Raw genomic sequence first — 18,059 nt, 5'->3', positions numbered from 1 at the left:
CTGTGTTTACTAGTATAAGCCCCACTCAGAATTTGTTTAGCCAAATCACTACCTTAGCCCCAGAAAAACGTCCAAACGATAGGAGGATTTTAACATTTTCAGCCTTACACTCATGCTTATGTTTCAGTAGAGATTATTGAAAGCAGTAATTCTTTCTTGCTTCAGGAAAACCTGTCAGAGGAAGAGAGAAAACATAAGGAAGCTTTGGAAGATCTCCATCTGATGGTGGATGAGGACTCAAGGAGTGAAAGTAGCAGTGCAGACGAGGGAAAAGAAAAGACTAAATTGCTGTTAGAAAGATTGAAAGCTCTAGAGGTAAGAAATGAAACAATTTTTACACATTTGAAGAAAAAAATAACAGTGTTCTGCTTCTTTTATCGGCGCTGATTTTGAGTGAGTATAAATCTTCCTTTCTCAATCCTCTAAGACTAATATGATCTCATGTCTCCTATTGAGATGTGTTTGCCTGTGATGAGCAAAAAGTTAAAATTGGTAGCACTGAAAGGGTCTTGACCTATGATTATATTGCCTTAAAATGAGTATGCAGGATAATGATTGACTTTAAATTAAACTCAGCCCTCAAACTGGCTCAGTTCCTAAAATCGCAAGCTCCTTGAGTGAAGGGGCTATGTGAAATTTCACTTGGTTTTCTCAATACCTAATACAGTGAATGAAGGGATGAATCAATAAGCAAGGTATTGAATAGGATATAAAGATGATTTTATACATACATAAATTTTAAGCACTGGAGTTGTTTCTTTCTTTCTTTTTTTTTGAGTCAGAGTCTCACTCTGTCGCCCAGACTTGAGTGCAGTGGCCACTCCCGGCCACGGCAGCCTCGAGTAGCAGGAATTACAGGCATGTGCTACAACGCCCGGCTGATTTTTTTTATTTATTGTAGAGATGAGGTCTCGCCGAGTTGCCCAGGCGGGTCTCGAACCCGAGGGTTCAGGCAATCCACTCACCTCAGCCTGGTGCATGGTCTCGCCTATGTGTCTACACCAAGCTTTTTCTCAAATCATTTTTTTAAATTTTTATCTGAATGTGATGATTAATAATATAAGAATTTTGTCCATCCAAAATATAAGAATTTTGGATGGACTTCACACAGGTGTGACTAAAGTCAGGTTACAGGCTGAGCCACCGAGCCCAGCTGGAGCTGTTTCTTTAAAAAAGTTTTTTTGACCAGGTACAGTGGCTCAAGCTTGTAAACCCAGCACTTCGAAAGACTGAGGTGAGGGGATTGCCTCAGTCCACAGGTTCAAGAACAGCCTGGGCAACTTAGTAAGACTTTATTTCTACAAGAAACCAAAAAATTAGCCAGGTATGGTAGCACGTGCCTGTAGTTCCTGCTACCTGGAAGCCTGAGGCGGAAGGACTCCCTGAGCCCAGCAGGTCAACGCTAGGGTGCCCGTGAGCTTGCCACTGCATTCCAGGCTGGACGATGGAGTGAGACTCCGACACACACACAAAAAAAGGTTTTTTGTGGAGGAATTCAATGTGTAAAGCATATAAAAGTGGAACTGGAACTGGATATAGGGCCCTTTACGGAGATTTTTGGAGCTCTGCAGTCCTCCAAATCACTGTTTGAAAACCATGGTCTGTTACTTAGTGGCACTTGACACCATTTCAAGTGTCAAGTCCTGAATTTTTATAGGAGTCGTCAAAGAACATTCTAGTTTTTAGTTCTAGATTGAGATTTAATGTGTCTTTTTCTATATGTTCATCATCTTCTTTTGGTCTATTTGCAAGGGGCCTTCACCCAACATAGATCTAGAGAATCCTGAAAACTTTAATGATGTGAAGGAGTAAGATGAGGAGAACTCTTGTGTTCTGTGCTTGGGTTCCAAACTTCTGCCTCTGATCTACCAAGCATGTCCTTTTTACTCTAATTTCCTTGATAGTAAAGCAAAATGGTTTAGATTATCAGCTTTTAAGCCAGATCCTTAAGGTTTGGTTGGAATCCCTGTTCTACTAGTTTCTAGCCCTGAAACCTTCAAAGTTACTTAGGTTCTCTGTGCTTCTGTCCCCTTAGCTGAAGAATTGCAGATAATAATAGTAACTAACCTTATAGGGTTGCAATGAGTGTGAAATGAATATCTTTATAATGATGCCTGGTGCATGGTCTCGCCTATGTGTCTACACCAAGCTTTTTCTCAAATCATTTTTTAAAATTTTTATCTGGATGTGATGATTAATAATATAAGAATTTTGGATGGACTTCACACAAGTGTGACTAAAGTCAGGTAAGCACGTGACCTCAAACACAGGGCAAAAGGAAGATCAGCTAAGGGAACTGTTAGCAGCTCTCAGTAGGCAAAGGGTTAGGACTCACCTGTCTTCCAAAGGATTCTTGTCCTTATGCTGTTTTTTTGAAGATAGTCATTGTAAAAGATAGGAAAGCTTTCTCAAGGGATACTGGGGTTGCTGTGTGAGTTTCAAGAAACTCATAACTTTGTCTTGAGGTTGAATTACTTGGATCCAAAATAGGAATGAGTTGATATTACAATTTATTACTTCCATCGAATCATGAACTTTAAATAGTTTTTATTTATGATTATAGTGAAAATTAATCTTAGTTCATCTCATTGTCAGAGACAACTTTGTAAAGAACATTTGATTTAATCAAGCTAAGAGGTATTTAAAAAATATCTTTGGCAGCAAACATTTCTTAAAATGTACTGAGTAAAAGAACAGCAGTGTTTTTTGTTTGTTTGTATGTTTGTTTTTTCTTCCACAGTGATATATACACTCAAGCAGTAATTCTTGCATCTAGCATTAGTTAGACTCAATAGGTGATATCTTCAAGTGCTATCAAGACCTACAGTTTTAATTCTATTTTATTTTCTAAATTAATTTTTATTCTATTTTATTTTCTAAATTGATTTTCTGTGGTCACAGTATCATTGCTTGCTTCCTAAAATTTTTTGTTTAATATTAAGTGTCTCCTTGCCTCCAATCTCACTATCCTTTGTTTGAATAGATAATAAAAAGGTTATTTTATAATATAAATGATATAATTGAGTAAAGCAAATATGCTGGTAAATATATCAATATATTTGTTATGTATATTTAAATACCTTTATTATACATATAATCCCATTTTCTTGTGGATTTCACATTCTTTATTTTATTTTATTTTTAAAAACATACTACCTATTCTCAATACATAGGGTCTTTCATATCAGTTAAAAATTGTTGTGGAAGAATAGAGGACTCACTTTAAAAATTATTTTAGATTCAAGGGATACGTGTGCAGGTTTGTTACATAAGTATATTACATGATGATGAGTTTTGGGCCTAATGAGTTTTGGGCCAAGTGATGAGCATGGTGCCTAATGAGTGGTTTTTCAACCCTTACCCCACTCCCCTCCTCCCTCTTTAGAATTCTCCAGTGTCTGTTTTTCCCATCCTTATGCCCATGTGTACCCAGTATTTAGCGCCTACAATCAGTGAGAACATGTGGTATTCATTTTTCTGTTTCTGTGTTAATTTGCTTAGAACAATGGTAGAGGGCTCATTTTGACAGACTGCAATCAGAGCTGGTCACAAACCCTCATGTGGATTTGTACACTTTAACAAAATGCTCCTTTGAAAGATTGCCGGGAAATTAATCATAATGTGTCAAAATTACTTTGGCAAATTTTGACGTTGCACAGCAAGATTTTAGAAAAACAAGGAGTATTTTCCCTTTGTGTATTTTTGAAACAATCACATTTTTAGGTTCTAATCTCTTGGCCCATGGTTCTCTAAATAGCAGAGAGGAATGATTTTCAGGGTGATGAAAAGCAGTTTTCTTTAATTTGTGCTCCCCAAACAGGTCCTAAGAAGATGTGGAAAGAATATGGAGGTGACTTCTAATATTATGTTCTTTATTCATATGACAATAATATTCAAAAACAACTTAGATTATAGCTTAGGAGCCCCTGACTTTGATAATTAAGTTAGTATTATCTCAGCATCTCATCCCCAGCCTTGTCCTAGGATTATTCCTCTTGTAGCCATTTCTGGGGCTGAGTTCCTGCTCACAATTCAGCTTTCTGTCCCTCTTTTTTCTCTCAGAACCAACCTGGAGTGAAATAGAGCCCCCTTAACTTAATTTTTCCAAAACGCAACTCCACAAGGGATGTGGGGTCATGGCAGAATATTCTGAAGGCTAAGGGCCTTCAGCTTGGTCTTTTGAAGGCTGTTTCCTCTCAGTTCTTGGCTGCAGGGCATTTTTCATTTGCCTTTCTCAGTTCCCAGCCCCCTGCCTTAGAACCTGGCCAGCTCTTTTCTACGAACTCCTTTCTCCCACAGCCGAGTTCTGCCTGTCTTTTATTATGCAGAGCTCTTGAGGTCTCTGAGCTCATTTCTTACCATGCCCAAGCTCATCAAAGTATTTCGTTCAATAAGACCTTTACCTTTCTAAAAACAACCCAAGTGCCAACAGTCAAAATAATTACACATTCACATGTACACACACACACACACACACTTTCTCCTCTTAGCATTGTTAGCATTGTTTTCTCCACTGAGTGCCTTGGTTTCTGCCACTTCCAGCTGTTCATAGAGAAGAGAAGGCCATTTACCCTCACTACCTAGCCATTATTTCCCTTGGGCCTAATGTCTAATTTTTTCTTAGAGTCAAATGTCTGGAGGAGAAATCATCTGTTATATTTTACATCCGAGTCACAAGACCCACATGGACAATCTGGATGCCACTTGCACATTTTCTGTAACTTTACAGTGGCTGGGCATAGTGTTCTCTATGTTTTTTACAAGTGTGGATTTTCAAGGCTTCTCTTTCAGAGACTGCTTACTTGACTTAGAATAAAGCTTACCTGTCTCAGCAGCACTGCCATGTCACAGATCCCTTCTCTAAAAGGATCGCGTTTTTCTCATACCCTCCCTAGGCCACTAATTCAAGGAATCTTTCCAGACTTGTCCTCTAGGGTCCACTGGCTTCATCCTGAGTCTTCCCTGTTCTCTACTCCTGAGCATTTGCCTTGGGACTTGGGTTTGCTCTTAGCATGTTCCTTGAAATACGTGATTTTTTTGTCTCCAGGCCCCCCTCCCAATACCCCCTCCGGCCCTTTCTCTCCCCTCATGGACCAAATTCTCCCAGACTGAAATTATCAAGCTGAGTATTTTTTTTTTTTGCTTATTCCCAGTTCCCATAGCATCGTTGTCTCGGTCTCCACCCAGGGGGAGAACAGGTCCTTCACCACCTGAGAGTTCTGAGCTGATGTCCTAGCTGTAGCCTCAAGGTCGAAAGAACTGCCTTCTTGTAGGAATGACTTATTTTGTGCAGAAAAATATGGCAATTAAATGTGTTAAGGTGAATAACAGCTTTTTTTACTCAATTATACCTTTCTTTGAAAGTATGACAATTAAAGTGCTATGCATAAGCATTTTGTTAATCAGTAATTCCTGTTTAAAATTAGGTAGTTTAAAATCATCAAACCTGGCTGTGCATCACAATTATATGTAGAACTCATAGTTGGTGGATATACATTGAATACCTTCCATGGGCTAAACACTGTTCTATGCACAGGAATTGGATCAGTTTTCATGGTCCCCATCCCAGGAAGCACAGAGAAGAGAGAGTGTGAGCTGGGGATAGGAGAGGTATTTACTTAACAGGTCCTCTGATATCAGGCCATTTGGGATGCAATATAAATAGTACAAAGGAGACAGCTCTGCGAAGATCTGGAAAACATTCCAGGAAGAGGCAACTGCAAGTGTGAAAGCCCACTTGGAGAATGGTGGAAAGCTCTGCAGGTTAGAGGAATTGACATAAGGTATAAGCTTTAAAGCAAATGGAAGAAGTTGTGTTCAAAGAGGTAGAAAGGGCGGACCCTATAAAGCCTAATTGGCGATGGTCACCATACAGACTTTGAAAATAATAATAAATTTAAAGGGAAGTCATTTGAGATTTTTAAACTGAGAAGTAGCATAATGTGACTTGTACTTTAAAAAGATAATTCCTGCTGCTTTGTCAGCCAATAGTGGGACAGAATAGAGGCAGTGAGACCAGATAGAAAGTTTGTTAAGATTCAGACAAAAGATTTTAGTAGACTGGTCTAAAGTGGGTGCCTAGGACTAACAGGAAATGATAATTGTATTATATTAATAATATCATTGTATTAGAGGTAGTAGGGAATAATAATAACCTTGTTGACAATCCCTCATATAGGGCTTACTGTGTCCCAAGCACTGTTCCAATTACTATTTTAATCTTCATAACAACCTTGTGGGGTAGGATTTTGATGATTATTATCATCTCCATTTTACAGATGAGGAAACTGAGCCTCAAAATAGTTGGATATCTTGCCCAAGGTCACCTAGCTAGTAAGTAAGAGAGTCAGAATTTGAAATCCAATTGTATGATTCCACTCTGCTATGCTGGTAAAAAATAACCAAGTACGAATATATATCTTAGTTGTAAGACCTATAAGAATTACTATTGGACTGGGTGTGGAATATAAAAAAAAGTGAGACATCAAGAGTAACTTTTAGTTTTTTGGCCTTAGCTTTTGAGTATGAGGTTGTACCAAATTTATGAGAGAGGTAAGTATTGGAGGAGAACAGATGTAGGGAAATTGGTGTGTAATCATCAGTTTCTTTTGTCCATGCCAAGTTAAAAGATCCCTATTAAACACTCAAGTGAGGATGTTCAGTAGGCAGTTGGATATACAAGGGTCAGGTCAGGACTAGAGATAAAATTTGAGGGCCAACAGCATATAGATGGCATTCTACATCATGGGACTAATTAAGATCACATCAGAAGTAAGTGTAAATGTGGATGAGAAGAGAGCAGAGAACAGAGCCTTAAGCTTCCCCTCTGTCAGAGGTCTGGCAAAGGAAGAAGAGCCAGCAAATGAGCCTGGGAGAGGATAGCTGGTGAAGGAGGAAGAAAATGGAAAGTGAGGTATTGTAGAAGTCTGAAGAAGAACGAGTTCCAAGGGCAACTTTATCGAATGCTGCTACGACCATAAGTAAGATGAAGCACAGAGTCTGTCTTTGGCTCTGGCAAGGGATAGGTCAGCTATGACCTTGATAACTACAGTTTCTGATTAAAGTGGGCAGAGAGGAAAATATGGGAGACAACATCTGTACACAGGTCTTATGAAATGTATTCCTCTGAAGTGGGTTGGACATGGAGAGAGTCAAAACTGAAGAGAGATATGGTACAAAATAAACTCTTAAAAAGACAGTTGATATTAGGACATGTTAGTGCGTCAATGGGCATGTTCTAGTGGAAAGGACAAAATTCATGATGCAGGAATGAGAAGTATAAATGTAGGTGTGAAATCTGTAACAGGAGGGATAAAACAAGGGCAGAAATAGAGCTTCGAAAAATTCACATGTCTAGAGTACAACCCTGGAAATTGGAAAAACCCACTCTTTATGTCTACAATGGAAACTAAGTAGCTGTATTTGTCCAGAACTCTGGGTGATTCAGATACACAGCCAGGACTGAGAATAACCGAAACAGCTTTTAGAGTGTTATTTAAAGCTTTCGAAACAGCTTAGCTCCAGTTCTGTACTAGAGCCAACAAGCCTTCATTGGTCTTTCTCTAAATTACAAACTGACAATTTATAATTGCATAAATGTATGGAGTACAAAGTGATGTTATGTTTTGTGAATACAATGTGGAATAATTAAATTAAGCTAGTTAATATATCCATCACTTCAAATACTTAATACCTTTTGTGATGAGCTCTTTTGAAATTTATTCTTATTAAGTTTGAAATTTACAATGTTCTGTTATTAAATATATGCACCATGCTAGAAATAGAACGTCAGAAAAAAAGCCAACATATTTATCTTGTCTGAGATTTTGTACCCTTTGACCACCATCTCTCCCAGACTCCATGACCACTATTCTACTTTCTGCTTTCATAAGTCTTAACCTTTTCAAGCTAACCTTTCTTTGACTCTCACTTGAGTAGAACTTTCCCTGAATCTTTATCTAGATTTAGAAATCCTTCCTGGTCAAATGTGGTGACTCACACCAGAAATCCCAGCACTTTGGGAGGCCAAGCAAGAGGAGACCAGCCTGAGCAACATGCTGTGACCTAGTCTTTACAAAAAGATCAAAACAATTAGCCAGGTGTAGTGGTGCACGCCTGTAGTCCCAGCTACTTGGGAGGCTGACGTGGAAGGATTGCCTGAGTCCATGAGGTCGAGGCTGTGGCGAGCCATGGTCATGCAACTGCAGTCCAGCCTGGGTGACAGAATGAGACCCTCCATTCCAAAAAAAAGAGAGAGAAAAGAAGGAGAAGAAGAAACCCTCCTCAAGTGTCCTGAATGCCAGGAGTGTTTGAGCTTATAACCAAAAGTGCTCTGAAATAGCTTCTGCCCACCTTTGATGATTTCCCAGACACAGACATGGATTTGTACAGGTTTGACTTTGGCTCCTTGCTAGTGAGAGGAATGATCTAATTTCTTTCATTCCTGATTGACTTTAAGTTCTTACCTTGTTCTTCCTCTCACTTTTATCCTCTCCTATCCTAAGACAATGCAAAAAGAAATTTTAAAAAGTTACAAGGTAGCCTGCTAGTTGTAGTTTGAATAGAGATGCATAATTATTGTCTACTAATCATTACATTCTAGACAGTTTGTTGACAGGTAACTCCAAACATCCCTGTCTGAAGGTATTTGCTATATATCTTTCTCTTGATTAACTTACATCCAACTGTGGGTCACCTAGCAACGTTACTAAGCTAAGATTTGAGACAAGAAATACTCTTTGGTAAAGGAACTTGAAGTTAAAAAAAAAAAAGAATTCCATTGTATGTAATTATGTAACTTTGTACTCGCAATTTTCTGATTATAAAAGTTGTGAATAGGCTGGACGCAGTGGCACATGCCTGTAACCCCAGCACTTTGGAAGGTAGAGGCGAGAGGATTGCCTGAACCCAGGGGGTTGAGACCAGCCTGGGCAAGTTGGCAAGACCTCGTCTCTATAGTAAGTCAAGAAAAATTAGCTAGGTATAGTGGTGCATGCTTGTAGTTCCAACCACTTGGAAGGCTCAAGCAGAAGGATCACCTGAGCCCAGCAGGTAGAGGCTGCAGTGACCATGAGCATGCCACTATACTCTAGCCTGAGCAACAGAGTGAGAATATGACTCAAAAAAAGAAAAGAAAAGAAATAAAGAAAAAGTAGTGAATAGTCACATTATACAATATTGGAAAAATAATAAGAAAATAAATAAGTTGTGATTACACCAGTCGCAAATGACAGCCATTGACATTTTGGCATGTGTATTTCCAGTATTTTTATTGTTGTTTTACTTAACCAAATTAGGGAGTCATGAAATATCAGTATGTAGTCTGATAGCCTGACCTCTTATATAGTATTTCAGAGCTGTTTCCCTACATTATTCAATACTCCTCAAAAATATAATGTGATTACTGTATAGAAATTTTTCTAAATGAATAGAAAACTTAGGCCCACACAGAAACTTGATACAGATGCTTATAGCCTCTTTATTCATATCTGCCACAACTTAGAAGCACCAAGACATCTATCAGCAGGTAAACAGGTAAACTGTGGTACATCCAGACAATGGCATATTATTCAGTGCTAAAAAGAAATGACCTATTAAGCCATAAAAAGACATGGAGGAAACTTAAACTCATATCACTAAGTGAAAGAAAACAATATGAAAAGGCTCTTTACTGTCTGACTCCAACTCTATGAGGTTACCAGGAGTTGGGGGGAGAGAGATATGAATAGGCAAAGTATAGGCAATTTTTAGGACAGTAAACTATTCTGTATAGTGGATACATGTGGATACCCATTTGACCAGTCCAAAGACTGTACAACATCAAAGTGAACCCTCATGTAAACTATGGACTTTGGGTATTAGTGATGTGTCAGTGTAGTTGTGTCATCAGCTGTAACAAATGTATCACCCTGATGTCAACCATTGTTAATGGGGGAGACTATGCATGGGTGACAATAGGAAATATATGGAAAATCTCTGTACCTTCCATTCAGTTTTGCTGTGAACCTAAAACTGCTGTAAAAAATGAGGTGTATTGTAAACTTTAAAAATAAGGAAAAAAGTATCATTTATTGAACCCCCCTCTGTTGACTATTTAGTTTGTTGACTATTGACTTTTTCAGTGGTATAATTTTGCTCTGAGTATCCTGGTGCCTACGTCTTCACACACATATTTTAATGGAGTGTTTAAAATGTGCCATTCTTTTGTAACAATCATGTAAGTAGGCAGTTAGATGTCTTGTTTATTTAAGAATTAATAGCTCTCCAAAATCAAGGATCCCAGAAATGAAGCTGGTGGGGGTAGCACAGTTAGGGAAAGAGCAAGCGCCCAACCCACACCCTGTAAGGGACCACCACTGTTGCTCAGTATAGGATAAAATAATAGGTGGGTCCAGGGGCTGCTGAAACTATTTCAAACATCTAAAATCTTGGGTAAACTTTGCAGCGTGGGCCATCCTGCTATTCTGTCAAGGTACCCTGATCATTCTTTCAATTCCAAGTCATGGAGGCATTACTCAAACTGACTTTAGCCAAAGAAATAATGGTTATACACCTAGACACATATGTGTAACAATGTGTGAAGGCATGGATTCAGTATCAGGAAGCTTTCACTGTCTCTCAGCTCTACTTTCTTCTGATCTAATTTCACACTCAGGCAGGCTTTCTCTATGGGATGGCTGAGATAGCATTGGGTGGGTAGCACCAGGGCAAAGGTTGTTTCTCTTTTCCAGGAGTTCCATCAAAGCTCCTAGACTCCAGAGAGAAGGTTCTGATTGGCTTGGCTTTGGTTGTATGCCCACCTCTTGGCTATTGGAGGATATAGCATTTCAACCACATGTCCATCAATCCCATGATTTGGTTAAACTCTAGTGTTTTAGTTGTTTAAATGTCAGAATTGCTTTAATATCAATCAGAAGGCATGCTGCTGCTTAGATATTATCTTGTGTTTTCCTCCTGTGATGTGCTGTCTTTTTTTTTCCCCCCTTCTCTCTCTTCTCTGTTTCTGTCTGTTTTTCTCTCTCCCTTATCCACACTTTCTCTTCTTCCTTCTCTGGCAATTTCAGGCCTGGGCTCCTGCTGGATGCTGGAATTAAAAAGATCCATAGAGCATTTTCTCTGCTCTTGAGACACTCGCATTGTTGGAAGGAAGACAAAAATATACTAATTAAAGTAATAAACATAATGCATATTACAATGTAAAAAAAATTATAAGATATGTGTAAAGGTCAGTAGGGCACCAAGACAGAAATATTTAACTGAATACTTTTTTGGAGAAAGCCAGGAGATAAAGTGGCATTTGAACTGCAAATCTTTGAGGCTTCCTACTGGTTCCCTAGGGAGAAATGGTAAGAAGGGAAGAGGGAATTGCCTAGGTGAAAGAAGAAAAGCCTGAAGCAGCCTCAAGGAACCATCAGAGTGTGGGCCTGCCTGGGTACCTATTGTCAGACACAGGACCGAAGGGCTTGGCCCATGGCATATGTGCAAGTGCATGGAGCTACCATCTATCCAACACATACATACGAAGAGCTAACATTATTTATTTTAAAAATTCATGCAGTTGTTTCATCAAGCCTCTGATCCATTTAGAGGTATTCTTAACTAACAACCCCTTGAATTTCCACAGGGCCCTCAGCTGCAGCTCCTGTGGCACTTCAGCCCATCTTTAGAGCTAACATGTCCAAACAAACACGCCAAGTGGCGCTGCAAACAAGTCCAGAGCTGTGGAGAGAATATTCATGACTTGAAAGCTCATGCCCCCACCGACTTCAGAAGAAACTCCTCTGGAGTATAGAAAAATACGTGCATTCCATAAATTGAAGTTGTACCGTCACGAAAAGCCTTTGATCAGCGCTCGTTTTCTTTTTGCCTGTCTCTTACTATTGATGTGAGGAAGCTGAACTTGTCTACAATTTAGGTTTTCCAGTCATAGGCAGCTGAAGATTCCTCTTACCTTGGGTTTTGTTAGCATCTACATTGCTGTTTTACAGCAGCCCTTTTGGTTCGCCAACTCCTGGAAGCTTGTTCAATCAAGACATAACCTTTTATCAGTTATGACCAACTGCTGAGGGAAAGGAAAAAAAAGCCCTCAGTGTGAGGTAAGCCCAAGTATTAGGGAGTCCGTGACTGTGTTGCATTGCTGAGGCCAGATTTAGGTGGAAGCTTGTTAGAAATACCTCAGATGATAAAAAAAGCCAATATGTCAAGAATTAATCTGCATAAATATGTTACATTACCTGGCTCAGATTTGAGTGGGAGCTTGTAAGAAAACTCCAGCTCTTAGTGAAGGCCAATACGTCAAGGACTAATCTCTATAAATATTCTAAGAGCTATCAAAGAAGAAAAATGAACTGTAGGGCCAACATTAATTGTGCCCAGAGATAATTAGAACAAAGTGTTGTTAATTGTGTGTTGGTTTAATGTTAGGTAACCGTGGCCTTGTTTTTTTCCACAGGGAATATAAATTTTGATGTCAGAAACTGAAAGCTGGCTGACTTGATTAATCAAAAGGACTCAGTTTGCTTAGTTATGGCCAATTAAGCATTTTAATCCTTCCTCAACAAAGTATGACTGAGCCTAGTATATCAAGAGTATAATTGGAAAACAAAACCCAAAATCTTGGTTCCTTTTGTGTAGTGAGTATCTGGGTTGTCCTAGATGTGAACCTTCTCAGTAACTTACCCAAGTGCCATGAATAAAAATTACACAAGCTGTGATTCAAAAAACAGTATGATTAATGAGTAGTCCCACTAACAGAATCACAGCATTCTATGAACTCTAATAGTTGACTGGGAGAAAATGTTACATAGCCTTGGGCGGAAAAATAGTGGCTCTCAAATGAGGTCTAGAAAAATGCCCTTGCTATATAGGTATTGCTTTGACATGCTGAGTCAGTAACACACTCACCCTGAAACTGAAATGCAGTAAGAAATCTACTTAGTCTGGTTTCTGATAGCAACTTTTTGAGGGTGATTTAATTTATTAGCATTCAAACCAGCTTCAGTCCTAGGGCCTCACTACTTAGGGAGTAGGAAATAAATACTTTTACTTTCTAACCAAAGTGGTGTGACCAAAGTATTATAATGGACTAGGAACCTTAATATTTGGATGTGGGCAGAAAGATTATAAACACAAGCTGTCGTGGTGTAAGAATCTGTACAGTATTAGTTTTGGTGATTCCTCCTATTTCAGCACTATCTAAAATACATCTTTGTTTTTATTTGTGTAGTTAACTTTCTAAATGTGAACGTCCTCAGTGTGTTCAATAACATTCTTGTTTTTCTATTAGAACCCATTCGTTACAGCACAACCAGGGTAGGTTCAACTGCTCTATCAGAGTTCAGTGAGTGCAGGGAATCAGCTGATAAGAATGGAGAGGGCTCTTCTAGAAATCAGGTTCTACTGTGCTTTTAAAGAAGATATGGCTTGGAATGTGTGCCGGTTGTCTATTTGAAAGGACAGCATCTCAACCCAGCCAAGTAAAGAAGAAATGCTTTTAAGACTAGAATAAGGAACACGAGCAATTTGGAAATGTTGGATCGCTTCTCTCAAGGCAGAGTCTTTTCCTTCACTTTTGTCTTATTTGTAGTCACATCCACAAGACCTTTCCTAGAAACAGAAAAAGCACTTTTTCCTGTGACATCATTGTGGGTGTTGTTGTTTTTCTTTTTAGGTGCCTTGGGCCAAAGCCAAACTGGTTTTGGTCATCTCATAAAACACTAAGATGATCGTGAATTCATTTAAAAGAGACTGTCTCCCATATAGTGTAGTAACTTGAAGGAAGTAACTCTGTAGGTAATTCCAGTGTAAAATGAGAAGCAATGGCAGGTGAGCAGAGTATGATGTGTGGGTGTTTCTAAGTTCATATGAGAAAATGGGATCCTCAGAAACCCAAGGATCCAAAAATCTCCCCACAGTCTAGTTTTATGAGAGAGAGGCAAATAAGAAAACAAACTATTTTCCTCAGCAAAAGCAGTGCCTGGATATTTCCTGAGACGAATGTAAATTCTTGATTGCAGACCCCGTTTATGGCCTTGCCCCATGCTCAGTGTCTGAAAACTGATCCCAAGGGCCTCATTGCAAGGCATAAGAGCCTCATGGATCATCACAAAGAAACCAAACTATGCTCATTACCATGTAATTAATACAGTAGATTTAATAGTCATATACTGAATATAATAATGATATTACAACAATTATATAACAGTGAGGCCTCTTGATGCTGGCCAGATGTAAATTCCCTTGTAATATGATTTTGGAGAAAAATATACAAAGACACTTATCTGATAATCTTATGTGGCTCTTAAACTAGCCCAGCTCACAATTCCAAAAAAGAAGAACTTTTCAAAAATGTTTTTAGGAAGGTACAATCTAGGACCAAATGAATAATTAACAGATTAAAGTTTGGTCTATTTAAAAATTAATTTCTTTCTTTTGGAATCACCTGTTACAAAATACCAATTTTCCAAGGGCTATCGGAAAGTGGAGATTCTTTTAGTTTAGTCACTCACCTGGTTTGGGGACCATCTTTTAAAATTAGATGGAATTTTAAAACTAGCTTTTCCTGTATTTAAAATTAACTTTTACTTTATTTTTAAAATTTGAGATCTTTTACTTCATTTAAGTATGGTAAGACCAACAGATCAGGAAAAAATAGTTGTTATACTCACAATCTCCAAAAGGAGAGGCAACTTACACCCTGAGGGACCACGAGCTCAGGGTCAGTCTGGTGGTGAGGAAGAGAAAGAGGGAAACAAAGGTCAAGAGCCTCTACTGTGGTTTCTGTGGGAAGGAACAGCAGGTGAGACAAGGTAAACAGGTTTAGGATTTGCTATTTGAATACGTTCAATGGGTTCAGGGCATAGGTGCTCTCCCTGGTTGTCTGGTACCTGGCTCTGGGTACTTGGGACGGGTGGGCAGTGTCCTCTCGTGTGAGAGCCTGACAGGGAAGGAAGTTGGGGGTGTGGGCTTTCAGTGGTTGGTTTGTATTTGCAAAACTCATGAATGAGTGTGTGAGCTGTTTACCACTTCCAGGAATGGGCTTACCCTAGAAGGAGTGGCCCCTCCAGGGTCAGCAAGGTCCCAGATGTCAAAGCATCAGGATACGGAAAATTAAAATGGTGGTTAATATAGCCTGTGGGACCCAAATGACATTTGGTTTCTAAACTTCTGGACGGTTTTTTTTTCATCACTGAGCCTCAGGTTTTACTCGCTAACTGAGGGGAGATGGGGGGAGTCAGGGGGAGGGGTTTTATCCTCCTTCGTCACCATGGTTTTTTTTTCCTCTGATTTCTCTGGATCCTTGTTGCTTCTGAATTAGTATACCAAAAATTTAGTGTGGCCTAGGTCTTTCAATCTACTTGAATTTTCCTCTCCTTCCACATAATGAATTGGTCATAGTGAATCAGCCAATCACCGCATGTTAATCTTTTGGTGTTTTAGGCTCTAGACTTGATTGATTTTGTGTCTAGGCGCTGTTACCCATCTGCCAAAGTGGAGGTGTGAGGAGAAACCGGGTGAAGGGGCAGAGTGTTGTAGCTGGTATGTGTTCACTTCGAAGGTGGAAGCTTCTAGGAGACCGGGTTCCAGTTGGCAAAGATTTCCCTCTATCCTGATGCATTTCATCTTTGACATTGCATTAAGGGGCCTGTAGGGTGGCTCCATTCTTTTCACGAAGTCTTTTCTTTGAGGCTCTCTAAAGAGCTTGTTACCATTTGCCACTCCACCACTCAAACTTGGTCCCCAAACCTTTGCTCTGAATGGCCGACTTACGTTTCCTCTAACTGCTTGTCAGTGAGGCTGTCAGTCGCCGCTGTTTCTCTGCCTCCCTGCCAATGCCCCTTTGCTCGCTGGAGGCTGTGCTTCGGGTAGTCTTTAAAGCAATTCTTCTGCACTCTCAGCAGGCAGCAGTCCCTTTTAACTTCTCTCTGCAGCTATTTGGGTACCTGCTGCCAGCTGCTCTCTGCACAGAACCAGCTGAGATGAATCATGTTGCAGTGAGCTGTGAACCTACATAGAGCCAAACTTGTCCGCCAAACCAGCCATTCATAATGGAGCCCACTTTTTTTGAAGCCACATTTGCACCATTACACCAGCAGGAAGAGTATGGAGAAAGGGTACATAGAAAATAGTAAACAAATTGGGATCTGTCTTGGTGATATAAAAATAATTGTCATCATTAGGATCTGCCATTATCTAAGTCCACCGGACGGAAACGTTCACAGTTCCTGTCCCTTCTCAGTATTGCTTTAGGCAGTTGTTCATGAGGCGCCTGTAAGGAATTGGAATTGGTTCGGAGAGAGACTTCAGAAGCCCCCATCCTTTTCAGGACAGGGTAAGCAAGTTTGTGTATTTTAGCACTGGGGCTATTTCATGGCAGAAAGTACATACTAATATTACTTCCTGAAGAATAAGAAGCAACTCTCACACAAGTCTGTGTGAGTAACCTGGACAACTGAAACTGGCCAAACAATGCTCTATGGTAAAATCCTCCAAAATGGAATCATGTGAATTCTTCATTTCTTGTATCTGGGAATGAAGTTCCAGAAGAGGGTGAGTGTTCTCTCTAGTATGGGCTTCTGGAGAGTGAGGACAGTCAATGTTATTGAACAGAGCTCCTGAGGTTGAATTATAGCATTTGTTTAATTTCCCAGGCTTGAATGCAAAGGTTCTGCATATGAATACAAAGGTTTAAAACAAGTAGAGGGACCCTGCTGAAGTGATGATACACCAAGATAATTGTCATGGAACTCAACTATTTTCCATTATTCTGTTGCAGGGAATTGTGTACTATCTGCCAAGGGAATCGTTTTATTTTAAAATTGCACTTTATTATTAATACTGATAAGCCAAGAAATGACAGAGCCCAGGATAGACTCACTTATTTTGCATTATTGCTGGTTTTCATTTCTAGCAGTATATAAATTAGCATGTCTTATTTTTAAATTAGCATTGTTGGGCAATGCCATTTAATGACTTTTAAGCAGTTAACTAATCCTTGGAATGTTGTCTTGATTTTTTTTTTTTTTTAGTATCCAAGATAAGAACTTTTCAAAAAATTTCAATATTAACGGCTTGAAAGTTTATCATTCTTATAGTTCTCTTATTTGATTTATAAATCACAGCATATTTAATTTTCTTTAAGGATTTCCATCTGCATTTGAAATTACATTAAGCATATGATAAATAAGAAACTATTTAAGCCACCTCTGGTCCTTTGGATAGACGTAACATGTCCTGGGCTACCCCCTTGGGGGGACCCCTCCCACTGTGGGAGCTTTTCTGTCTTCTCAATAAATTCTGCTTTTTAAAAGAGAAGTAACATGTCTCTTGAATCTGAATTTTTTTATGGTATGTGTGGGAAACACCATTTAATTTGTTTCATCCATTTTGATCAACTGTTTTATGAATCTCACTTTTCAAATATAGATCCTGTGATAATTTGACTTCATATATGAACTCGTGAAGGTAATACAATATTCATGAAGTAGAGCCACTCACTCATTTTTGTTGTTAAGTCTTCATTTACTTATCAGTTCTTCAACAGAGAAATTAAAAGTTTTTTGGGGAGGTGGGGGGCAGTGAGAGTACAGTCAACACTATCAGAAAGATAGATGGTGTTTTAAGGGCAGCTGTCCCCTGCAAGGTTATTATAAATTCCAAGACCAGCAAAACATTGTCACTACTCATTACTACTGAGTTAAATCTGGGTGTTCACCCTGAAAAGGGCTCTGGATGCGGTATCAATTGCTTCTTTTCCTCTAGGTGCCTTAGAAGGTCACCCATCTTGGCTCTGCCAGAGGACAGCCTCTTTTTTGAAGATTGTCTTGCTAAAAACCTCATCCCCAGCTTCTTTTGCAGAAGCAGATATGGAAATTGATTATCAAGCAACCTGAGGGGGCGATCATATGGCCAGCTTCCCTTCCCCTCCCCTCTAACTCTGACATCATCTGTAATTCTCCCACTTCAACTTATTTCCTCTATTTTTAGTTTCCTCTTTCTTCTGCAGTAGTCTTATATTAAAATGCAAATCTCTTGGGATAAATATCACATGAATATGAATC

At 39.2% G+C, this 18,059-nt stretch overlaps 1 protein-coding gene across 1 annotated transcript in view; it reads left to right on the top strand.

The window, feature by feature from the left end:
• The window catches only part of NCKAP5 (NCK associated protein 5), an 847,991-nt gene that overhangs the window by 543,299 nt on the left and 286,633 nt on the right, over positions 1–18,059 (top strand). The window contains exon 6 of the mRNA XM_008053829.2: positions 166–315. Coding sequence (XP_008052020.1) covers positions 166–315 — 150 coding nt within the window. The remainder of the gene's footprint in view (positions 1–165; positions 316–18,059) is intronic.

This window comes from Carlito syrichta, unplaced genomic scaffold (assembly GCF_000164805.1).
Source record: "Carlito syrichta isolate Samal-C Ts95f unplaced genomic scaffold, Tarsius_syrichta-2.0.1 Scaffold288729, whole genome shotgun sequence".
NCBI lineage: Eukaryota > Metazoa > Chordata > Mammalia > Primates > Tarsiidae > Carlito > Carlito syrichta.
This window is presented reverse-complemented; position numbering and strand designations above follow the sequence as displayed.